The sequence below is a fragment of the Bremia lactucae genome, linkage group LG1 (assembly GCF_004359215.1).
Source record: "Bremia lactucae strain SF5 linkage group LG1, whole genome shotgun sequence".
Lineage (NCBI taxonomy): Eukaryota > Oomycota > Peronosporomycetes > Peronosporales > Peronosporaceae > Bremia > Bremia lactucae.
The window spans coordinates 13,509,125-13,535,341 of NC_090610.1; the positions used below are offsets into that span (position 1 = coordinate 13,509,125).

At 44.7% G+C, this 26,217-nt stretch overlaps 3 protein-coding genes across 3 annotated transcripts; 1 reads left to right on the plus strand and 2 right to left on the minus strand.

Annotated features, from left to right (window-relative positions):
* Positions 1 to 20,685: 20,685 nt before the first annotated feature.
* CCR75_003622 (uncharacterized protein) lies at positions 20,686 to 21,518 on the minus strand. Its single transcript, XM_067961716.1, has 3 exons — positions 21,256 to 21,518; positions 21,060 to 21,192; positions 20,686 to 21,003 (listed from the first exon to the last, which is right to left on the minus strand). Exons 1-3 carry the CDS (start codon positions 21,459 to 21,461, stop codon positions 20,923 to 20,925), a joined length of 420 nt encoding a protein of 139 aa, XP_067814857.1. The 5' UTR covers positions 21,462 to 21,518; the 3' UTR covers positions 20,686 to 20,922.
* Positions 21,504 to 22,494, plus strand: CCR75_003623 (uncharacterized protein; the record flags this gene model as incomplete). The annotated part of the gene is given in 2 exon segments (XM_067961717.1): positions 21,504 to 21,883; positions 21,900 to 22,494. The coding sequence occupies 2 exon segments, from the start codon at positions 21,504 to 21,506 to the stop codon at positions 22,492 to 22,494; spliced, it is 975 nt and encodes a 324-aa protein (XP_067814858.1).
* Positions 22,495 to 22,732: 238 nt separating this feature from the next.
* CCR75_003624 (uncharacterized protein) lies at positions 22,733 to 24,454 on the minus strand (the record flags this gene model as incomplete). Its single annotated transcript, XM_067961718.1, has 5 exons — positions 22,733 to 23,190; positions 23,333 to 23,500; positions 23,570 to 24,053; positions 24,123 to 24,346; positions 24,415 to 24,454. 5 exons carry the CDS (start codon positions 24,452 to 24,454, stop codon positions 22,733 to 22,735), a joined length of 1,374 nt encoding a protein of 457 aa, XP_067815360.1.
* Positions 24,455 to 26,217: the final 1,763 nt, after the last annotated feature.

The window sequence follows — 26,217 nt, forward strand, 5'->3', positions numbered from 1 at the left end:
GACATTTCCTGGAGATTTACTATCTCCTCGGCAGATTTAAAGACTTGCCGGAGCACCTCAACTAAGGATGGCCTCGAACACCCGTTCGAGGCCATCCTTAGTTGAGGTGCTCCAAAGGTCATTCGTTTAGACGTGCCTTTGATCGTCCTAATCTGTCGGGTACTCGTTCTTCGAGTTACGACGACCTTTTTCTGGGAAGCGGGTGTCGTTGCTCTCCTGGCTAACGCACCTCTTCCATCCGCACCAGGCTCTAGGTACTACCTGTCAGCTCGCCGTCTACTGCCACAGGCTCTCGGCTCTGTGTAGGACTTTCTGACGCATGACTACTTGTCATTGCCCTCTTCACTACCCCAGTCTCCACGAGCTGGGTAGGAATTGGTGACGTTTGACATCCCGTCAACGCACCCTCAACTGTGTTTGACACGACATCAGTTGCATACGCCTCTCGTAGGAGCACATCCTTTCCGGTGTCCTGCGTAGAGTTCGCAACTGTGCGTGTACGCCAGTCTATCCATGGTTGGTGTTTTGCCAACCATGGCATGCCTAGGATGAGGTTATACGGACTCTCCATTCCTAGCACTGTGAACTTCTCTTTACAAGAGAAGTCACTAAAGCTGAAGGCGAGCTCTATTTAAACTCCCTCGGATATAACTAGCGCGCCCTTCGCTAAACGAACGGTCGCCTCTTCTCGCTTACCATCCTGGCAAAGCGACTCAAACATCGCCGGTCTCTTTCTTAGAGCCGCAAGTTTAACAAATTTTGTGATGCACCCGAATCCACTAGGAAGGTCATCACCTTGTCATAATCTCGTACTTGAGCGCTATAGACCAGCAGGGTTGCGGTCCGAAATTTCGAGACATCGGGGACTATGCTACCCATTTTTTTTCGACAACTCTGAACTTAGAAGTAGCTTCAGAGTCCGCGTCAGTAGGGCATCCCGCCCCTACTGCGCTCCTGCATTTTTTTATCCCGCAGTGGTCAATGCAGAACTCATGCGTCTCGCACGCTTGTTCTTGCCATCATCCTTTGGGAAGGGAGTCCTCTTGCTGGGCATCTTTGCCCCAGCAGGGACCTGGCATAGCAGCGAGCCATCACCAATTGATGAACATACATAGGTTACTATGCTGATCAAGGGTGTCCGGATACTTCCGTCAAGACCCACCTGTTCCGCCTCGAATTAGAGTGGCTAGATCAAGCGATCTCTATAGCGGAGCAGGGGGTCTTCAGCCTGAAACATTTTTTTGGCACTCTTGTGCTTATCATCCACAGCAACGACAAGAAATCGGATGTACAGAGCCTAAGAGCCTCTCGTGTGTAGAGAGCGACAAACCTCGCTTTACTGGTTACAAGCTTGTGCTAATGTTTAGGAGCTGTCAAGAGACAGGGCAATACGCCTATGAATTAAGTGATCCACGTCCAGTGCCGAAAAAAACACTGAGCAAAACGATCGATCTTCCTTTAAGAAAGAATAGCGGAGGACGTTGATACAATAATATTTCTCGAGAATGAACGAGTTCTTACCAGCTCATCGATGAGCGAAAGTGTCCTCAATGAAAAGAGTCGGATTGAATGTTTTCGTCTTAATAATGAAAGACGTTGAAAACAAATCACTTGTATAAGGATTTGTTTCAAACGATGTGCTCTCGGATTCGGTAACGTGCGAGCTGCCTAAGGATAAAGGAAGTCAACATGAAATCGACCAGATACCAAGTTCGAAGTACTGTGTCGAAGCAGCGGCCACTGCCTCGTGAACAAGTACTAGCAATCGACAAGATCGTTGCCGATCACATAGCAGCGAGCCATGTCAGATACTTTACCTCCCCACACAGCTCTCCAACCGTCTGTATGCGTAAAGCAACAGGAGGGCGGCGGATTGTGCATGCGTTCAACAAATTGAACGCTGCAAACGGTACCGGCTAAAAAGCCGATACCGAGAAATGGCGTAATTGATGGTATGCCAAAGAACACCATCTTATCGTCGATGGATCTGTTTATCAGGTCCTAATGCTTCAACAGGATATTCCGTTCACAGCAGTAAATACCCCAAGCGGAATGCTATGAAGGTAGCTATGCAACAGAGCTTTGTAATGCCTCTACAACATTTAACAGATGTGTAATTAACCTTTTGCGATCGGTGCGATATTCCATACCCGTGTCGTTTTGATGACATCTTCGTTATTAGCAGAGCCATGAATGGATAGTCGGACGTTGAAGTCCATCGCACCCTTGTCCAAAAGGTTCCTACACTTACGCGTAAGCATAAATTGTATGCAAATCGCAAGAAGTGTATATTTGCTGCAAGCGAAATTCAATTTCTTAGGTAAACACGGTGTACGCCCTGAAAAGAACAAGGCGATCGCCGACTGGCCTGTGCCAGTCGATGTTAGAGGACATCGCAAGTTCCTCGGCTTAGCGACGTACTTACATAAATTACTCGCGCAATTGTGGCGAAACGACTGTATATATTTCTTTTTTGTTAGCGAAAAAATACAAATGGTTATGGAACGCTGATTGACAGCGTTCCTTTGAAAGTATCAATCAAAGCTTGATGCAATCGCCAATATTGGCGATTGAGGGGCCAAGACAGACCATTTTATGTGGTTGCATTACCCCCGACATGGACACAATCACAGCCTTCTGCGGTGATCGACTCCGGGACTGCAGCGAGATGTACACTCTTGCAAAACAATCAACAACACAAGAATATCGTTGTTCTTGTGATCGGCTGCTGGAAATTCGATGACGAAGTCCATCGATACGGATTGCCAACACTTCCGGAACAGGCAGAGGCTGTAACGGAGCACGGATGAAGCACTGGGCTTCACCTGTTGACAGATTCGCAAGCACGTTAGTACTTGCGGAAAATTTCACGCTGGCGATGAAATATGAAATCGCGACTTACCGTGAGATAAGTTTTCTCATGTTCACGAAGTCGACTTATTGGTGCATCATGACTCTCATATATGATGCGCAATCACAATTTATTATGAGTGGGAATGACGGCACAAATGTGTCGTGACGACGTCAGAAAAGCCCATCAAGAAGATATGACTCGTATAGGATTGATGGGTCACCGGGAATATTCGAATTTGTATCAATTTCATCAGATCGATACACAACACGAAATAATTTACTGTATTATACAGCCGAGTAGCCTTGACGACGTAACACTTGCAATTACTGTTGCAACAGTAGACTTATCCACACTGTTAGTTAGCGCCGCCGGCTCATAATCCTGCCGGCACCAAAGCGCATCAGCGACGACATTAAGTCGTCACTGATTGTAACTACGGAGAAGTTATACTACGCGAAAAAAGACAATCATCTCGCCAATCTTTGCGACAAGTGTGGACTGCTAACGACCGTGGGTAAACAATGAACGGTCTATCTCCTAAGCGATAGACTCGAAAGTTAGGGTGTAAATTTCATGGCATGAACTTAAAAGCCAAGTGCCCAAGTTTTGGCACGACCTGCCGAATTTTACTGAGCAAATGCGACTTGCATTTGCTCGTTAACGATGTGACGAGCCCTTATGGCATCGTCTAACTCGACGAACCATTTAAAGAGGGAGTCATCTTCGACTCCCCTATACTCAAAGATGTCAATCTATGAATTTTCGGGACGACGCGTGTGCGTCATCCCATGCGTACCTGTTAAAACCTCAACAGTTCTGCCTGTTGAGAGCCTTGCTGATTAAGCAAGGCTACCTTCTTCTTCGCCTCGTCAAGTTCAGGTTGTATGAAGTTGGCGATAGCTAAATGGAGGGCGTCTCTGTCCAAACAGGACAGCATTGCCAAGATGGCATCATTCCCTACGGGTAAACTCTTTTGTTCGACCGCACTCATTTCTAGTAGCTATCACGCGGAACGTGATGCGTATTTCCATTATCATCGAACTGTCAATGTTAGATGATAGAATTGTGGTCCTTGGACGGACTACAAAGTGCTACCAGGTGTAACGGGGAACTGCTCACTTGTACTGCTTATATCATAGTCCACTTCGCACTTCTTTAGTGCGTGTGGTGCCTCACGTCACTTCAAGTAGACTAGTTCGTGCAGAGGAAGACTCTCTTTAAAACATTTGCTTTAAAGAGGGTTAAAAGTAAACGGTATTTAAATTTAATTCGGCGCTTCTGTTTATATCTATTTAATACCAACTTAACTTTAAAAAAATACAAAACACGTAGTAAAGTCTTATCTGTCTCTTCCTTTGCGCGCGTCCAGCGCTGACTGGACCGCGGAGAAAGTAGATATAATGGTCTATATTTACCAATGGATAAGCTCTCCGAATATTACCATGTAACGTAATATTCGCCAAGTATTCTCTACCTTTTACATAATATATTAATTAACAACCTTTAAGTGATAATTTCATGTAACGATACACCCCGTTACAGGTTTGGCCCGACGAGTAAGTCGGACTCGGTTTATCCTCCTCCTCCTTATCCAGTGATGGACTCGAATGGTCAAAGAAGCGTTTTCGAGTCGAGCGCTTCTAGTTTACCGTTAAGTGATAGGGTTTGAGCGGGTTTCCTCGATTTATGGCTAGGGTATCCACTCTCGCATGATAGTTGGTAGTCTCGCTCCCAACTTTGGCTAAATGTTCCGGGTCTGGTCGAGTAGTATAACGAAACCCGTCCTGTGATCCACAAGAATCATAAAAAGAGCGCTTCGCGAACTTCAAAAGAATTGCAAACGACCGATACGTCTTTGGGTCGCTAGAGGCTTTTAAAGCCCGGCTCAAACAGACGTTTGAACTGCCTAGGGCTGAGTTCAGAGCTCGATCAGAGCTTCTGAAACTCAAGCAAGACAAGCGTGCTGTTCACGCTTATACCCAGCATGTACGACTCTTACAAGTTGTATCACAAACAACCCAGTTCATGAACACACGTTGATTACGGTATTCATGCAAGGTCTTACGGATGGTCCCGTAAAGACCCACCTATTTCGCTTGGAACTGGATACGCTTGAAGAAGCAATATCCGTTGCGGAACAGGAGGACTTAAGCTTGAGACAGGCTTTAGCTAGTTCGTCATCCTATCGTCTTCCAAGACGACACGAACTGGGAGGTCCAGAACCTATAGACCTCTCTTATGTCGAAAGCAAGAAACCTCACTTTTCGAACAACAAGCGAATTCAGAAATGCAATCGTTGTCAAAAGTTAGGACACTACGCTCATGAGTGTAGTGCCCCACGCCCAGTACCGAGAGGTACTGAACGTAATTATGAACCGTATGCCAAAAAGGGCAACGGTCGCGGGTCCGACGTTGTTGCGAAATTGCAACAACGAGGCGGACCGCCAAAAAAACGGTCGGTATCAGTAGGGGCGCAACGCCCTACTGATCCAGCAACCTCAAGAGAATTTGCAAATCACTTGACTCAAGTTGCTCCAGACACACAATCATTATTTGTCTCTGCACTGGCGATGAGGTATACTTCATCACCTTGAAGTTAAAAGTGACAAATGATTTGTCACTTGGAGCCCTAGTGGACTGTGGGGCGTCGAATAGTTTTATTCGTCGCCTATCGCTAGAGAATCGTAGGCTCAAATATGTTGAGCGCGACATCCCTCCAACGAGGATGACGGTGCGTCTAGCGACAGGCGCATCGATAACAGTAATGAAACGCGTAGTGAAATTTCACTACACGTTAAAAAAAATTACAGTACGATGACGATTTGAGTCGTACTGGATTAGGATGACAAATTTAATATTGTGGCCTGCTTTCTATACTTCTTTTGCCATTGTCCAGTTTCCTTTGCTCCTACAGGACCAATCATGAAAAACTTTTTTATTTTCTCGCAGTAGTCCTCGCCGCTGTGTCGTCCAATCCTGTAAGCGGGGACGTCGTAATGCGGCCACGCTCTACTCAGACACACACCTTAGCACAGCGAGGATCGGTTTCACCAGCTTCTCTTAATTTTTTTGAAATATTGATTTTTGCCCAATTTAGTCGACCATTCCGAAATCTTTGGACCCCATCCAAGACGTCGGCGTGACTGGAAGTTTGAGTACCCGACAGATTAGGACGATCAAAGGCACGTTTAAACGAGTGACCTTTGGTGGCGCTGTAGTCAGGCTCTTCTTTACTGCATCGAAGGCCGTTTGATGCTAGGGACGCCACGACCACGTGGCGTATAATAGTTCATAGTTTCTTATAACACTTAAGTTTGGTTTGATTTGTTTATTTATTTAATTTCGTTTAAGTGTTACCAGTTGCTTATAATTTTGTCATCCTAGGTTTACCTTAGCTCAGAAAATATGAGCCAAGGATCAGTTGGCAGCATCGATCTGTAAAGATGCCTGCCACTTGGTCATCAGATGGCCATCTGATGAACGTTTTGGAGCGTCAACAAATGTGTGGATGTACTACGATTGAATGCGATGGCCTCACTTGTGGTACGATCGTTAGTACGACTGCACAAAATCACAAAGTGACTACTAATTAAACTGTGGAGTCAGCTGCCGGCGGCTGTGCAAATGCACAGGCAGCGCCGAAGGCCCACCACTCGAATAAGTCTAATGGATTGAGACATGAACGTGCGCCTAGCGAAGGACATTCAAAATATATACCGGTTGTTCAAAATAGACAACACGATGATCCTGGTACGTCAGTAGCCGGAGGCCCTGATGATAGTATATCGGTGGACGGAGGGACTGACGTCGGAGCCTTCGTTGACGGAGGCACTGATGATGATGGAGCCTTCGTAAGTAAAGGGGCATCCGTTGTGGGAGGCCCTGTTGATGGAACGTCAGTAGATGGAAGCATTGGTGATGGAGCCTTAGTAGACGGAGGCACTGATGATGATGGAGCCTGCGTTAGCAAAGGGGCCTCCGTTGACGGAGGCACTTGCACAAGTACTCTCGCAATTATGCAGAGATGACAGTTCATCTCTCTCGTCTCTTGAAAAAGACGAGAAATGGTTATGGCACGCCGATTGTCAGCGTTCCTTGTCGTCGCTGATGCGTTATCACGCCAACCCGATTTTGAGCCGGCTGCGTACTTCAACAGTGAAAATAATTCCACTGTTGCAACGCTCATTACAAATGTTTCGTCATCAACTTTGTTTAATGACATAAAGAAAGCCTATGCAGAAGATACATACATTATGCGTTGAATGGATCATCTGATGAATCCATCCGATAAATCTTTTAAATATTTACCGGCTTTGTATCGATCGTCATCCGATCGATACACAACACGCAACGGCTTATTGTATTACACAGCCGTTGCCGGCGATACTCCACGTGTTGTCGTCCCAACTCATAATGATTTGCGCTTGCGCATCATGTATGAGTGTCACGATGCACCAACAAGCAGGCATCGTGGACGTGAGAAAATTTTTCTCACAGTAAGTCGCGACTTTTACTGGCCCCGCCAGTATCAGTTCGTGCGCAAGCACATTCGTGCTTGCGTGGTATGTCAATGGGTGAAGCCTAGCCCTTCATCCCGTGCACCTCTCCAACCTCTACCACTTCTAGCAGAATGTTAGCAGCCGTATCTATGGACTGAACTCGCCTTCGGATTTCCCGAAGACGATCCCAAAAACAATGGAATACTTGTTTTTGTAGACAGATCAGCAAGATAGTACATCTTGCCGCAGTACCAGAGCCAATCACGGCTCCGGGTTGTGCCCGTGTCTTTATCAACACGGTATTCAGACTCCATGTTTACCCTGTGAACTGGTTTTGGATAGAGCTCCACGGTTCACGGCGGAGTTTTAACAATCCGTGTTCCGATCTTTCGGAACACGGCTGACTATATCAACTTCTGATCATTCAGTGACAGATGGTCAGACGGAACGCGTAAACTGCGTCCTCGAAAAGATATTTCGAGGTTACGTCCAATAGTATTTGAATTGGAGCGAGGTTTTACCGATCGTCGAATTCGCCATCGAAAATTCGGTGCATGCGTCTACAACGCATACCCACTTAATTAGAGGGATCCTCAAGTTTAAGGGGGTGGACTCGCACGAGCAAAACCATTTCTGGCTCATGCTCATCACGCGTCGAAGTTAACAACGACGCAAATGATGTCGATGTCGAAGTAATCAACATTGAAGATGAGAAAAATCTCATGGCAGTGCGCACAAAGCGCACTGAAAAGACAAAACAAATGAGTCAGCAGAGTAATTTCTGCTGGCTTGAGAATCAGTAATCCGTTTCGTACAGGATTCCATTGCTAACGCAGTGGACCGTCAGAAACGGAACGCAGACAAATATGGAAGAGCAAACGTTCTTTCATTTAAAATTAATGACCTTGTACTACTCTCTACGGTAAACTTACCTAAGCCTGTAGTCACTAATTTGGGTAGCAGTAAACTTCTACCCAAGTTCATTGGGCCATTCCGTGTTATGCAACGCAGGTGCAATGCGTACACAATAGAATTGTCGCGTAGGATGCGTCCACATCCTACGTTTTACGTTGGTCGGCTCCGCCCGTACCATCAGTACGCGGCTTCTTCCGAGGACGGATGTGACCACCCTTTTCAAGAATCCTAAAAGATTCTTGAGATCACGAACCAGATTCTAATGCTGAATTTGGAGATTGTCATACCGATTCCGAAGTTCCTCGAAATCACGATGAGCTGACGACAGCTCATCACGACAAACGTGATACTTTCGTTCGTATCCAACATTGAGTACGCACGTTTTAAACGGCCTTGCAACGTTCGATACGGTGAGTCTGCAACGCCTGTTCCAACGAGTGACGCTTACCGCGCTCGTGATCAAGACCTTTCTCCAATAAATGGAGGTAGTAGCCAAGTTTATCAGTCTTCGACTATACATCTGACACACAAGTCAAATCTAATTTTCCCTCCCCCCACCACACCATTGGTGGATTCCCACGGCGGTCAGCGTTTTCTTTCGTTAACCACCGTGATGTGATTTCTCTTGTTCGCTGGCGCGGTTATCCACCTTTGCATGACAGCTAGGAGCCTTGATCCCAGCTACGGAAAGAGAAAGGTGCGGATGACGGCACGCGAGACGGTGCTGGCGATGAGGAATCATCCTCATCGTCGGAACTAAATATACTATAGCGAACGCTATTGGCACGTCTATTCGATTGAACCCCCTCATTCGAAGGCTCGTAGCCAACCGCCTGACGGTGATCAGGCGACTGTACTGCTCTCCCGAGTCGGCCATTTCGTCCGACTCGCATTCATAGTCGACCTCCAAAGAGGGGTCACACTCACGTGGTGACTCACCACGTGCACCCGCAACATCTAATGTTGCGGAAAAGATAATACCACGGCCGACGAAACGTCAGCCGCAAGAGACAATAATGCGTCGCCCGCGGCTGCATGTACCGCAGCCGAAGGTTCTGTACAATTCGCTGACCGCATGGACTTAATAACCATGCGATAGAATTAAAAATGATGGTTCTGACCAATAAATATCGTTTTCAATTAAGTGGTCATGTAGTGACCACTCTATTCAATGAGAGTCAGAGTGATTGACATTTATGGAAGAAGTGATGTAACGGGGGGTATCGTTACATTAAATGAACACTTAAAGGTTGTTTATAATTATGTTATCGAAAAGGTAGATAATATTTGCAGTATATTATATTATATGGTAATATTCGGAAAGCTTATCCATCGGTAGATATAGGTCATTATGTCTACTTACTCCGCGGCCCAGTCAGCACTGGACGCACGCAAAGAGAGAGACAGATAACCCACTTTAAAGCAAGTGTTTTAAAAAGAGTCTTCCTCTGCATGTACTAGTGTACGTGAAGTGACGTGAGGCGCCACTCGCACTGAAGCAGTACAAGTCGGCAGTGTCCCGTTACACAAACGTTCACCGACATGATCACAGTCACGACCTCTGGCGATTGCGCGAGGAAGTAGATCGTAATCGTTACTGTCGTCATGACTTGCAAAGGATCGTGAGCGTTTTTGCATCACGCAGTCGAAAGACTAAGCGAAGATTGCGGCTGAGCTAAATTGGCAATCGAGCGGCCGCTCCAAGCCCTTTGCAACGAGCTTAAGCCAGCTCGTCAAAAATCCGCATTCTTAAAGGATAAATTGAAACGTCTTGACCGAGACGCTCAGTATCTAACTTGACACCGTCAGTCTCTGGCGGATGCTTTGAACCGTTACGGTGGTATTCGCAACCGGAAGGAGCCTTATACTAGTAGTACGAGCAGAAACATTCGTCGTTAAGCGTAGGATGAGCGCGCCTAGTACGAGGCAGCTCGATCGTGTATATAGTGCCTTGGCGGTGCAATACACAAAATTGGACGATATACTTTGGCAATAAATTTATCCCCGCCCACATTCGACGGGTAGATTTTCCGTACTAAATCAGTAAAAGAACGTTTGCCTTTCCATTTTTGATCGGCGTTCCGTTTTTGTTGGTCCACCGCTTCAGCGGTGGAAACCTGCATGAAGCAGACCACTGCTTCTCGAGACAGAAGATATTTTCCTGCTGACTCGACTTTATTTCAATTCAGTGCGCCCGGCGTTTCTATTAAAATCAGCAACAGCCTTATTGCTATAACTGAGTCAGTCTTTTTCAATGTTGATTTAGACCAACATCGGTATTTTTCGCATTGACTGTTGAGCTCGAGCAAAGACCAATCTTGCTTTTGCGTGTAAGCAAGATTGGTATTTGCTCGAGCGAGAGCCCCCCCTTGAAATAAAGTTACTCTTTACCAAGGTTGGTATGCGTGGATGGCTTAAGCCAATCACGAAGAATGGTGTATGCTTTCTGGATGCATTCACCGAATTGTTGATGGTAAGTTCTGCCATCGGGCAGAACTCACTTCAACTCGTAAATGAGTAGACATATCGTCAAAGCATCTCTTTGTGAACTCGATTTGCACGTTCTGTCTGACCATCTATTTCCGGATGGTCAGAAGTTGACATTTCCAATTGCATTCCAACCGATTTTTCTTTGAACACAGATTGCCAAAACTTCATTGTGAATCGGAGATTTCGGTCTAAAACGACTTTACAGGGTAATTCACGGAGTAAAAATATCGTGTCGGGTGATTAGAGGACTTTGCAAATAATTTTGAGTCTGACAAGCTTGTAAAGCTGGCGTCTTTTATGCGGACCCATAAAAGACGCCAGCTCTACAAGCTTGTACGACCGTTTGGGTTGTTTCCCTTAGTACTTCTATAGAACTAAGCGATCCTTGGAGTCTAACAGGAGCGAAGTAGCTCCGTTACAGCATGTATGTGATCGCCCGCCTACACTGAAGAGGTATCGCGCAGTAAGTGCTCGCTAACACTCGAGCATTAAGTAGTGCGTGTATTATAATCGCCCGCCTTCACGTGACACTAGGAAACTTTTTTATATTAAAGTCCTTATTTTGCATAGGGTTCCTCACTAAGAGACTTTCAACGACTACTTACTATCTGAGCGTGTAAGTGAGTATTGGTCTCAAAAAAATTGGTTGAGATTAGTTGGACGAGCTGTTCAAACATTGCTGGAAGGCGGCTGAGCTAATGTTGCAGCAACTTGGCAACGAAGTTCTGGCAGGAAGCTTAGGCTGCCTCATCAAGCTCAACTTTATCGGTAAGAAAGCAACAGACAATTTAGAGCCAATGACAATCAACAACCTAGCCGTTTTGAATCAACACTGACGTCCAAGCACGGACGTGTCTTTACTTTAAGAAAGTAGAACACGCAACTCAAATCACGTAAGACGAATCGAACATTTTCCTTACACTGTCAACGACGTGAAATAACCTAAACCTTACATCTTCACACAACAGAATGTTTGAGATTTCTAGTACGACTTAATTTTGACCGAGTGCCACAAATTTCAGTGTGCATGTCCTATTTAGGGATGCCTAAGAAGAATATTAAAATTTTCTGCGCACCATTTCCTTAATGCTTCTTGTTTCATTTTTACTAGTCAAAAATACCGACGAAGTATGTTGTTCAGCCCCAAGTTCAATGCTTTTCTCGAATTTTCACTATATAATGTTTAGGTAATGAAATAGGTACTTATCCGGAAGCAGCTCCTCATTTAAGCAAAACCTGAATATTATAAGGCATTCCGAGTACAAAAACCTATTTTTTTTTCAATACGATGGACTTTTTATGTTTTGTGGTGTCCTTGTCTCATGAACATCTCGCGATAGGAATAACTAACCGGTCAAGATTTTCATGATGTAGTACTACTTCACCACTTCTGGGCAAACCTTAATGAATGTGACAGTTTAGGTTTAGCTCATAATCAATGAGCCCAGGCTTACAAAGAATTACATCGTAGAAGCTCCTCATTGGCTGCTAAGGCGGAACGTACAAACAAAAAAGTTGCTTGCGACATCTCTCTTCACTTTCTGTGAGAATACAAATAATGATACTCTATATATACGTTAAACAAATTACTGGGGTTGCACTTAAAAATGAAAAGGGGTTATAGCAACTCTTCACTGACCTCCTTACATGCAGCTCCAGAACTGATTGAAATGTATTACATTCCAATAAAGATTTATTCTTAACAAGAAAAATATTTTTTAATGGAATGTAATACAGCTCACCTTCGCCTAGTCTGGTAATAGTTGATGTGACGCAGTGGCGATCATTTCTTTGTCAACTTACGTTAAGAAGAAATCAATGCTTGTACAATTACAAAAATATGTGTCATTCGTGCCCGGTACGCATCTATCGGCAGAGCTAAATAGTGTATGTATCGGAGCCACCTAGCTTCTTAAGTCAGACGATGACGTTTAGTCTCAAATTGCCACTTAGTTCTACGAAACTAAATAAATAACAACTCGGAGAGCGGTTCAAGGTCTTAGAGCTTATCTAATCCTGGTTTTAACGATTACCAAAACTCCGTCTAAAGCGACGGTCTCGATCCGAAGCCAGTTCACGAGGTAAAATCTCACGGAACTATTGCCCGTGATTTCGTGCTGCTGAAAGCTTGTTTCCTCTTAGCGATCACAGCGCAAGCCTTTGAAAGCACTTAATATTAACATTTTTAAAACGAAAAATACCTACACTTTCTAATTATAATGTAGATTCGGCCTATCTGGCGGCTGACACGTGTGCTACTAATAAATTAAAATGACATTAATAATTTTACCTGTATAAATAAATACGGTTAATTACCCCACGCATGTACGACACCATATTAAAAGATCAGCAACCGAGATGCGCACCGTTACAAAAGCTATTTCGGCTCCACGGCATTTACATACTGCCAAAGCCGCCAAGAATTTTTGCTATGAATTGAAGATCACGCTAAGCGTCAGGATAAACTAGTATCTCCAGGCAAGACATATTGGCTGTTAAATTATTGTAGAATAGGGAGCTTACGAACAAAGTAGTAAATTGGAAACTAATATGTATTCACTTAATCCTTCTTGTGCATCACTAATTAGCCTGTCCTAAAGCACCTTACAGGAATTAATTAGTATCTGACACGTTATAAAGCATGCGACAGTGTAACCTAGGTGAGTAACGAGCCCTTAATTTGCACTCTATGTACCTTCTTTGTGTGTATCTTGAAAAGTCGCATTACGCACCTTTTCTGCGCGTAACTTGAAACTTCACCCTATGCACCTCCTTTGTGCATATTTCAACACTGCCTTTTTGTCATATGCTCACCTCCAGCCCTTAGTTGATTTGAATCAACTTTCCCAACTCTTCAATCTTGTGCGTATCTAACGCCTTAGTGAGTAAATCACCTAGCATTAGTTAGGTCTTTACATAATGAGCTGAAATTATTCCTTTTTAGCATAATCGCACCAAAACTTGATTCGCACATCGATGTGCTTGGCTTTTGTCGACGATGCTTCACCCGTAAGTTGGCTTATAGCTGCTTGGTTGTCCACGTGCATAACCATAGGTAAAGCTGGCTTCAAACCAATTTCCATAAGCATTTCACGTACGCCCAATAGGTGCCTTGCGACTTTCGAAACTGCTACAAACTCGGCTTCCAATGTTGATAAAGCAACCCCTTCTTGTTTCTTGGACTTCCAACCAATAGCCATACCATTGAGAGTATAATGCCTCCGATAAGCGACTTGCGATCTTGTCTGTCGGCTGCAAAGTCAGCGTCACTGTATGACATCAAACATATGCCGGTGTTCTTTTCTTGATTCAGCTTCATTTCTAGCTTTAGAGCCTTGATTCCTTTAAGGTGCCTGGCAATCCTTTTCGCAAGCTTCCAGTCTTGTAGTCTTGGCTTGTGTGTCTGTCTCGTAGCTTTGTGAACCGCGAAAGCTATATCAGGTCTAGTGCACCTCGATATCTACAATAAAGACTCAACAAGTGTGAAAATCCTTAATTGTGGGTCCCCCATCCTTGGGTGCGTTCTCGAGAAATGTGACATCACTCGTTGCTACTTGTAGCAGTCGACGCAATTGGTGCACGCGTGGGGTTCGCTTCCAGCATTCCATGTTCACGCAAAATTTCCATGATAGTCTCCTCCTGATCTAGGGTATAACCTTGAGCATCTTCGAGTTTCACTCGCATTCCTAGAAACTTGCTAACTTGACCCAGATCTTTGATTAAAAAACTCTTCAATCCTGTGAAAAGATCTTCTACAGCCGGTAAGCTTGTCCCGGTAGCCAGAAGATCATCGACATATACACCTACAACAACAATACAATATTGTCGCGTTTTCAATAAAGACACATGTCTGAGATGCATTGTCAAAACCCTGCTACTTCAGTTTTTGATGGAGCAATTGGCACCACAGACGCCCGGCTTGTTTCAAGCCGTACAAGCTTTTTCGTAATTCCAATACAACTTCTTGTTTGTCTTCAACGCCAATTATTTTTATATTTCAGTACCCAGTTCCATCGACTGCTGTAAGTGGAGGTATATCTTTAATCCTGGCTCTTAATCTGCCTTAACGTAAGCATTCGGAATGTCTCCATGCTTCGCCGGAACTCCCCAAGCGGCCGCCAATGCCAGCAACACTTTAACTGTTGATATATTTATAACAGCAGCAAAAGTGAATTCATAATGAATTCCATACACCTGCTCGTTACCACATGCCACAAGCCTGGCCTTTAATAGTTTGATTTCTCCATTCAAATCAGTCTTCGTCTTGTAATATAATGTGTAAGGCGTTACTCTGGGGCGGTCGCTTAATCAATACCCACACCCCATTATCTTCCAATGCCTTCAATTCTTCAGCCATTGCTATCTTCCACTCTTCGCATTTCGAACTTTTCATGGCTTCACATAATGCTTAGGGTCCCTTTCAAAGACATAAGCAACGACTTGCGCAGGTCTCATTGGCCAATATCGAGCCTGTATTACCTCATTTGACCTGGCTGTACTTCTGGTTTGATGCGCATCCCTTTTCCAGGTCTTAGTCTTTTTAATACCTGTCTTGATCTTGGGTTTCGAATGGGATAGTTCTTCTCCTTGATCTTCAAAAGCCAATGTTCTCTGAAGTTGATTATTCTGGTCCTTGCTCAAAGTTTCAATATTCTGCACGTGTTGAGTAACCGTGACCTTATTGGCTTTCTGCATAAAAACCATGAAACCCTTGACTTCATCACTTCTTCCAATGACAATCCCTACCTGAGATCGTTGTGCAAGTGAATTTTCGCCTGGGTTTCGATATACGGTACACACAAAACCGAAAGCCACAATGTCCCGTAGATCTGGCACTTCATTTATTAGCACTTCGATTGGTGATGCCCGTTTTGCATTTGCACTCGTAGAACTACAATTTAAAATGTGGGCGGCGTATTCTACGGCATCCCCCCAAAATGATAAAGGTAATTGACTAGTGAATATCATTGACCTTGCCATGTTTAAAATCGTCCTGTGCATACGCTCTGCTTTGCCATTCGAATCTTGATTGCGAGCTTTCATGACTTGACGAGCTACTCAAATGGTTTTGCAAAATAAATCCACATTTTCATATTCGCCACCCCCATCTGTACGCAATACGTGAATCTTATATCCAAATCTCCTTTCGAAAAACGCTAAGAAGTGCTCAAACTTCTTTGCTGCCTTGTCCTTCGTTGGTGCCAAGAACACCCTGCAATAGTTGGATTTGTGATCGATAAAGTTGATTAGGTACCTGCTTTCAAGTCTGGCCTTAGGCGTCATAGGACCCTTTTTTATCTCAACAGACTACCCCCCCCCCAATTCGATCGATTAGGGAGTTGATACCTGTGTCTTTTTTTTACTGAGCGTTTTTGGTCTGCTTTCCTTGAGCACACGAAATACATGTTGGTCTTGAGAATCTCGTAATCACAATTCCAGAGCCTGGTTCCTTAGCCATCCGTTTAATGGTTTCATAAGAAAGATGACCCAACCTTTGGTGAAAATGATACAATGTACCACTTTGGATGTCACTCCTGGGTGACTTTAATCCTTCAGCAAGCACCACGGTTATCACTTCTTTTGAGGACTTAAGATTTTTCTCAGTGTCCACCACTTGCACGTAAAGCACATTCTGTTTCATGTCAATGTCGAATATCACCATTCCATATGACCTTCGTGTCAAGGTGCTAGAATTACCGGTATACCCAAGACCAAAACCTTTGCACTCGAGCTTTCCATACGAATTAATGTTATATTGAAAGCTCGGAAGCCAGGTATTCCTCGGTAAGTGTGATTTGTTTTTTCTTGACCTTGAGCCATCACCGTCAAAACCACATTTCCGACTCGAGTGAGTCGGATTATCTCGCCATCCGCCAAATGGCACTCCAATCGATACGGTTTTGGATTTTTTTAGTAGAGATTCATCGTTTACGAGATGTCTGCTAGACCCGCTGTCTAGTATCTAGGCATCTGAACTCAAGCTTTCAGTAATATCGTTTGAATTATCAAAATCGTTGCGGTTTCCTCTGGCCGTTTAGATCATACTGTGCCAAGGTTCCTAAAAGGCCAAAACAAAGGCTGGATAACAGCTGAATATGGTATGCTCCCAAGGTCTACATTCATATGGCACAAAGTCAGAGGGAATGCTAACTGAAAATATTAGAAAATCACAATATTTCTAAATTAACATTTGTATATGACGCCCCGCTTTATGATATTTTGCCAAAGTCTCGTTTAGTCCTTATTTGTGGTAAATTAAACCTATGCGCGCTACCGGTGTGAATATCTATGCCGTATTCACATTTTTCAGCTATTTCTTTCATAAATTTATAAGCAATTTGCCCAGCTAGTGAACCTGGGACCACCGCCTGAATATTAAACAAACTACTGAAAAAAACCTTAATTGAAGTATAATAGAGCTATGGATAAATTATGACAAAACGCATAACCTTGTTTCAGGATCTAATATACTCAGCGAGATCCCAAAACAAGTTCGGGATGACGTTAGTATGATATCAAGACGTCACCCTATAGCTTATATTTTTACAAAATTTCTAACTAATCACTCCTGTCCTATATCCAAATTAAATGACGATGTATAGTCTTTTAGTTCTTACTTATATAGCAAATTAGGTTGGATTACCATCGACTTCTTGCGCCTTTATTATATTTGGGAGTACATATATAATCAGCCTGTTAGATTCTTGAATCGCCAAAACTATATCTTTCGGTCCCATCGAATTTCTCAAATCAGCCATACTTTCGTAGTTCTGGCTATCCTGGGATCCTGCAAGTCGGATTACTCACGGGGTGGCCGATTCTGTTAAAGCAGCAATGGAGAAACGTACGAGGTTCCTTATACGCACCAACTTGCTCACAGAAGTTATGAGGCAACTTCCTCTTGTTCAAAAGCTCTGTGCCACTCGCCACTGAGCTCGATCCCTTGGATGAAATGAGCCGAATTCTCTCATGCGTCAACCAAAAAATTTCAGTTTCGACCCCCCATCTGAAGGAACTTGGTCCAAGGAATCATGGTGTAGTCCGAAACCTCAGCGAAGTTGAACACCTGACATGGATGTGTACACCCTACTTGTTGCTAACCGCACCTCTTCAACCCTTCCATCGCTCGACAGCCACACAATGTATAAAAAATGCTTCATGACCATTAGTTCACTTCCGTTCATCTATCCCAGTAAGTGTATCCATCATTTTGGATAGCGCCTCAGTTTCCGTACCCCTTTCAGAGGTATGCCTTTCGTGACTAGAATTTGTCGGAAGCTCGACATCAATTGCAGGTGAGTTGGTAGTTGGGCTCATAACCTGTTAAATTAGTGTAGAATAGGGAGATTACCAAGGAAGTAGTAAACGGAAACTAATATGTATTCACTTAATCCTACTTGTGCATCACTAATTAGCCTGTTCTAAAGCACCTTACAGGAGTTAATTAGTATCTGACACGTTATAAAGCATGCGATAGTGTAACCTAGGTGAGTAGTGAGCCCTCAATTTGCACTCACTGTACCTTCTTTCTGTGAATCTTGAAAAGTCGCATTACGCACCTTCTCTGCGCGTAACGTCGCCCTATGCACGTTCTTTGTTCGACATTGGCATCACCAAGCTCTCGAATGACCACATCTTACCCGTAATAGACGCTTGGAAACGTCCATGACAGGCCTTCGGCTTGCGGAGGGACCGATCCGGCCAGAGGAGCTTGTTGGAAGGCGACTCTGAAATGTGCGGTAAACGTCAGATTGAACTAAATATTAGCGATAGAGTTCGACAGATACTCTTAATGCTAGTCTGTGTATTAGGAGCGCTCGCTGTGCACTTTGTTACACCCATAGGTGCCATGCCCAAGGGTTCGTACTATATGATTCTGGTCTGATGAAAATGATATGCAATGAGTTGACACTGGTCAGATCAGGTTAAAGTGGAGGTGACATTTCAGTTTTTAACATGGCAAAACGCGGCGGATACTCACTTGCTGCGTGGTCGATCCATTGTCGATCGTTATCGTGCCGTTGTCTTATACCCCCGTTAAACTGAATGGCAGAACGCCGTGTGAGGTCGACCAGTGCTTGGCAAGACACCTGGATTTACATCCCATTTTTGAGTCGAATGTTGTGAGAAACTTGGCACCAGACAAACGCAGGAGGATATCGCGTATCTTCGGGACGTAATAGGGACTCAGACGCAGGTACTCGGAAATCGATCAACAAGCGTAGCGAGCCGTTCGGCTTCGTGATGGAGAACGCTGGCGACGCCCTGCTCAAGGACATCTGCGTCAAGGAGGCGCTCCATATCAGCCTTGTCTTTGGCTCCATTGAGCGAGGGAGAGCGTAGGGACTTGCATGAACGGCACGGAAGGCCGGCGATAGTGGTAGCACGTAGTCGTCAAATCGCATTCGATTCAAGTGACCGTTGTACAGCAGCCGACGCTCTTTAAGAGCAAAAGAAAGCGAGTAGCGAGCGGTGCCGGCAAGTGGTCGGTCATCAACTCGGTACGATGAACGCCGTCGTAAATGACTTTCCTGTACTCGTCTGTAAACTCACGATCGCGAGCTTCCGCTTGATTCGATGCTGAGTGACTACCACCCGTGTCCAAGGACGATTGGAGTCCGTCCCACTGAACGACCTTTTCTTAGAAGTTCAGCACAATACCGATCGAGTCCATGAGGTCACGTCGGATGACCATTTCGTCGTGGCTATCGGAAATTACTTCAATCCGATGAGTATTTAGTAGACGTCGGATTCAGCTTTGAGAAGCGAGCTTGCGTCCGTGTTTGATGCTGGCGTTCATCGTCGTCGCATTGATGATGCTTTTTGAAGCACCACTGTCCAACAGAGCGTCGAACGAGCGAGCGTCGTGTCAGAACTGCACCTTGATGCGCAGTGTGCGGTCTTGTTCGCTAGCTATTTCTCCAGCAAGCCGATCAGATTGACCTTGTCTTCGGTGTCGCTTGACGCGTAGATATGAGGTAGTTCTTCTTCGTTTGCTTTGGCTTGGTTTCCGCTCGCTTGTATACATCCCGTCGCTGCTTCTTGAGGACGAAGAATTCGGCGGAGTCATGCGAGTCGGTTTTGTGGAAAGTGCATCATTTGCCTTTTAGCTTTGGTGTCGACGTGCCGCTACCCTTGTTCTTATTGTCGTGCTTCTGCTTGCTGTGGTTGTGCTCTTGCTTGTTCGCGCTTGAGAAGCAAAAAGTCTTGCTGCCGAGTGGCTATTGTTGCTGTTGTTGTGCGACTTGTTGCGGCCGTCGACCTTCTCACGCTACTCGAGACGTTCGAATTACAGCACAGGCGCCGTCAGTTTGTCATAATAGCCGCGTGCGACTGCTAGTTTGTCTTGCAGTCCTTGAGCATAGCGCGTTTAAGAAAGCGGCATTGCTGCACCTCTGAAATGACTTCAGCGTTTGTCGGTAGTTCAGCAAACAGGCGCACGAGCTCTTTTAACCGGCGACTGAGTGCTTGCACCGTCTCGTCGCGTCGCTTGGACAGAGACAATAACTGTAAGAATTGGTGCCTCGAACGCAGTGCTTGCTTCGAACGCAGAGCGATTAGAAGTCGTTCAAATTTTTATTCTTGGCGGGAGCATCTCCGACAATCTAAAGGTTTAGCATATCGCGCGGCACGACGTGTACGATGAATGCTTCCGTGAAGTTTGCACGACAGATGTTGAAATTAATGAGGTAAAGTGAGGCTTCTGTGATGATCTTACACGTAATATGGATGAGTTTATCGTGTATAAATCGGTGAAGTAAAAAAAATACTTTGCCAAGTCATAAAAGCCAGAGGCAATACTACACAGTTAACTGTCTTATTACCATAGGCAACTGTTTTACAATAATACCTACTTCTTACTGGAAAACTATTATTTCAGGATATCCACTTTGATAGCTGAAACATTAAAATACCAAAATTTAAACACAATAAGCCAGAATTAAATTGTCAAAGTACCTAATAAATCAGTTTTCGTTCGTTCAAATTAAGACAGTGCTATTTAATTTTACATTCGAAGATGACACATTTCGATTTGATGCTTTGATGCTCCGGATTGGCTAAACACAGCAGGGAAAACTGTTGAGTCCAATAAACATTCGCTGTCAAATATTTCCAACGTAAAAAAAGTTGAAATTGGCAACAATGAAATACTTGCATTTTACATCATGCTGAAGTAACATTATCCCATGAATTTGGCTCGTACAAGCCAATCATAACTCCGTCAGGAGAGCGCAGTGCTGCTACCTGGTGTAGCAAGCGGTAACAGAAAAACAGAAAACAGTAATTATGGCATTTCTCACCTTCCCGTGTACTGGGTACTTTATTGGGCCATCCATGATTGCACCCATCATTAACATTCGTGGCACAGCTTCGCATAAGTCCCGAATGTCAAAGTTTAAAAAGGGCGAGTACCCGCTGCTGCACGCAGCCTCGCTGTAAGTTCAAACAAAAGTCAGCAAAAATATTTTTTTCCGTTCAAATCCGGTCATTACTGACCTCTGAGCTAACTTAATACAGAGTGGCACCCCCGCTCTGATGTCATACTCTGCATAAGTTTCGGAGGAGCGCAACAGCTTCAAGCCTAGACCTTTTTCGTAAAATTGTTTGGAGCGCGCCAGGTCGCGGCTTAATACCAGCACCTGCCGCAGCCGACACATGACGTTCAGCAAAAAAAATGTAGCCAATCCACAATAAGCTGACATAAGAAAGCAAAATTAATCGACAATTTACTTTTACCTCAACTCATGCTGTGGGTTGGAGTTAAGATAGCGGTATTGGCGGCCGTTGTGGCGTGCTACGTGAGCCCGCAGTCACTGCTGCAGCCGCTAGTTGGGAAACACTTAGGAAAAGCGGAAGTCGATGCTTCTGCGCGCGTTCTGCGCAGCTTTATGACGCTGATGAGCTATAGTTTAGCCACCATGCGATCCTCATGGTTCTGGGTGCTGGCGGCTGTGGCGGCTCTCCAGCTCACATTTTGGGGATTGCAATTAGCACAAGAGTCGATAGTAGGATTGAGCGTGGAAAACGAAAAGAAATTCTTGCTTATCGGCACTGTTGCTTGCTTTGGGACCATCGTGAGTATCATTCTGTTTGGAGACTACGGCGACGCTAAAGCTCGTTTTCGGTGGGTTGTTGTGAAGGATTTTAGAATTATTTTTTGGGGCTGATAATTATGACTATGGTTTAAGAAAGCGTTTAATGGCATTCTACTCAAAACATAATCCAGAGAAGCTGCATGAGGTGGACGATCTAATTAAGAAATACGAGCTGAATGAGGAGTTGCTGTTTGAGCGACTGCATAGAAAGTATAATGCCCTGGCTGCTGGAGCGACGAACCATTCGGTGATGAAAACTATTGACGAGAGCGAATTTTTGTACGAAGAAGCAGAAGAGGAGCGAGTGGAACCGGACGAGGAGACAACGGCTTGCAAGGAAAATACAACAACTTTTCTCAGGAAGGATTCAGGACGCAACAAACGTGATAGCGTCGCTCAGGAAATTCAAAAGAAGACTCGGCCTGATGCAATTTTCTTGGAAATTGAAGACTATGGTGAGCTTGATGGCACTCCTCCCGTATCACCTCGCACAGCGGCAACTTTAGCCTACACGTGCCGTCAGTCGTCTACACTGATTAAGGACGCAATTGCTGTAGCACAACAAGCTCAGCAAGAACGCATTGAGTTTCGCATTGCTAATATTGATTCGAAGAGAGGAGATGGCTATGCGGGACACTAGGTATTAGAGCTCATGATTCTACTGAGAAGCTTGTTTGGTGTCAAGAATAACCTTGACGAGCAGAAGAAGTATTGACAGTTTCTGCGCAATTTAATATACCTTGCTCGCACTACTTTGCTTGGCTTATTCCTTACCGACAATTTGCACATTTAAGCTCAACGACACAGGCTATTCATCAAAAGTCTTCAACATCAAATTGCGAAAAAGGCCATTCACAAAGGTCCGACTTGCAGTGTTCTTACTGATTCTTCAATTTGTTTTTTATACCCTCCACCATCCATCCTAAAATACTCCACGGCTTGTTCCCTACTTCGTACCGAGATCCGCCCGCCCATTCCAGATATAAATTAGAATCTGCTCGGTGTGCAGCAGACTCCTTACACGATGATCTCAGCTTTGCAACAGCGACACGTTCGACCAGCTTTACGGGTGAAGTTTTTCTTCGAAAAGTAGGTTGGGCATTGCCAGAGCCATTCGCATCAATGGCACCGTTATGCTGCTCGACTGTGGAAGCTTCATCGTTTTGAGTGGTAAGGGTGGACGCAGCCTCGTACATGCCTAGCAATACAGGAGACTGCCCCATTTCGACCAAATGTGGCGTGTCGATCATACTTGAAGATTTTGAGCTCGAGGTACGGGAAGAAAAGGAAGGAGAATCACCGAAGAGAGAGCTTGTATCGGTCAGTGCCTCAATTACTGATTAAAACAACGAGCCAAACCACACATCCACAGTCAACACTATGCACGCATGGATGGCAGAGAGCTACGCACGAAGGCACGAAAGCACGCACGTGTACTACAAACTGCTTCTACAGAAGGAAATTAGCGTCAAATTAACCTTTTGCGCGTCGAGGTCGAGTGCTCCGATTAGAAGGAGAGGCAGGAGCTGCAGTCCGTTTACTGCGAGGGTTCATCGGCCGTCCAGAAGGCACCGCCTCGTCATCTTCATCGCCAGTGTGTGGAGCAGCTTCGCCTCCTATTCCATCTTCTTCGTCTTCAATTTTATCTTTAAAGTACAAAAAAGAGCTAATCACGATTCTGTCGACTGTATTTATATATGAATCTCATTACGAACCTTTTGATAACACAGGCTCAACATGTTTTTGGGGACGACCGGGACCGCGTTTTCCTGAATTTCCAGAGGATGGTAAAGCTTTCGATGGAGCCATCGAGTAACCATACAAATCCTGATAGCGATTGCTAAAGTCTCGGTAAAGATGGAACCATTGCTCCGTTGAACATTCTTTTTTCTTTTCCTCCAATGGTTCCGCCATCTTGCTCGAATACTCGATCGGGAGCGTTCCCGGGCCTGAAAAGAGCAATGGCGACGTGCCCGCCTTAGCGCGTTGCATGCCTTCTACAAACGTAGAGAAACTCTTGCCAATACTCTTCGACGCACGCTCTTCAAAGCCATCACGAAATGCCACGACATTCTTCTTCTGCATCCAGCAGCGCGAGCGTTTATCTTCCTGAAACGAGTCGTAGAACTCGACGTAAAGCTTTGTCTCAGCCTCGAGGCCATGCGCTGCTAACGCTGAAGTGGGGGCACGTAGTACAACCTGTCAAATAATTACTTTACATAAGTACATTCATAAAGTTGGTTTTAATATTGCCACGACTTCACGTACAAAGGCTGGCCACCACGGCCATTTAGCAAGTTTTGCCCAGCACTTCTTGACAATTGTATACGTGTGCAGCGGGGCGAGACGCTGCGTGGCTATATCGATCCATTGATTGTACTCATCTTCCCACCCATCGTACTTGACCTCGACCTTGACCTTCTCCTCGTCCCCCTCCTTACCCACGTCCACGATGACGCCCGTGTTCCAGATGCCCTCGTCGTCAAGCACGTCTGATAATTGAAAGGATTAAGCGAAAATAAATTTGGCAGCTAATGCGCGGGAAGGGAGAATTACGAACCCACACGCAGTCCAATGTCAAGTGGAAGATCCTTCCCCATTTTGTGATCTCTTAAAGTCTTCGTAAGCGCGATTAGTAAATGATATTGACTTTATAAAGTGTTGACCCGAAATGAGTGGACTAGAAAATAAAGCTGAGATATGTACAAATTGCTCTACTATTTATTAGCAAATAGTAAATCAAGATTGAAAAGAAACGAATTAAGAAGGAAACAAGTTAATTTGCTCCTCCCGAAGGTAGTAAGTAATCATATGATCACTTATTATACACGAATAGTTAAAGCCAGACATATGATTTCTTAGGTCATGAGCATTTATGGCATATCGCAAGAGACGAGACTTGACACCCGTCTCTCGTATATGTGATTCGAAAAAAAAGGTACTCGAGACTAAACTTTACCAGTACAAACGAATGTTTATTAAAATTTTCTGACAAAATTATCCCTCCATGTTTAGCGGCTCTCAATATGACCTCGCTAACTCCTTCTTGCAAAGCACATGACATAAAGACGTAAACACCAATTGTAAAAAGGTGAGTACTTGTTGCTTGAGGTCTTCAAGTCGTGGCCAAGGCTTGCAGTCTTCGCAACAGGTTAAACACTGAGGCAATTACAGGTGAAACTCGAGTGCAATCTATGAAGATATAAGCGCGTATCGATTTGGCTAAATTTCAAGAACTATGAGTGGTATCAATGAGTCTTCAATGATATTTGGCAGTATTGCGCGAGAAAGCAAAAAAATATGTGACGAGGCCGCTCACACCTAAACGCGAAGAAAGCGTGCAGCACAAGACTTTTAACAGGGTGCTCGTTACATAATTACTATTACATGTAAGAGAAAGAAGAATAAAATATCATCTCTCAAGATAATATTGTCATATAAGCATACATGGTAATCTTGTGGCAGTTATGGGACAGATATGTTCATTGTTTAATTAAAGTCAGTAAATTAACCCTGCCAATCGCTGCAAGAAGCGCGAAGGGGGGGGGGAGCAATGAGTCAATAAACATAGTTTCATATTTATATAATGTAGGCGGGCACGTCGTAATGCGGCCACGCTCTACTTAGCACACACCCTAGCACAGCGAGGAAGCGGTTTGCACCTGCTTCTCTTGCGTGCAGTGAGGAAGTTGTGGTGGGCGCGCAAGCGACCTCACCCAACTCACTAAGAACTCTGGTGAAGTGACGTCACGGGAGCGTTAATCCGTCTCCTCGTGCGCACTTCCTAAGTAGGTAGTAATTTTCAGACTGATTTGTATTTAATAGAATTAAATACAAATACCTATTTTTATCAATTAAAATGATATCTCTATAGATATCATTTAATATGTATTGCGAGCGTATCTTTATAGATACCTCGCGTAACTGATGACGCTAGCCGTCATCATGGATGACGCTGGGCGTCATCCCTCCTAATGTGAATGCACCCATGTGCATCACATCCACAAGGGTTGGTCACAAATGTGCACCACACCCGAGTGTTGGGTCTAATTACTATTATTTAGTAATTGACCATCCCCTTAAGTACCAAATGTACTTAATGGGGACTGTGTAACATTAGGGCAACTCTAGCCCGTTACACCATCCCCCTCTTTAAGAACGAATTTACATTTTTAAATTCGACAGAGTAGAGAGAGGAACTGCGAGCAGCTTTACGCGCCGCTAGTTCACTCGATCACTCTCGCGCACGTGTTTCTATACACGGCGCCCAAGATGCCACCTAAAAGGGGCCACGTTGGTGGGTCGTCTGCGAAGACGCCCACACAACCTCGCACTAAGCGCACGCGCCGCGTTAATTCGCCGG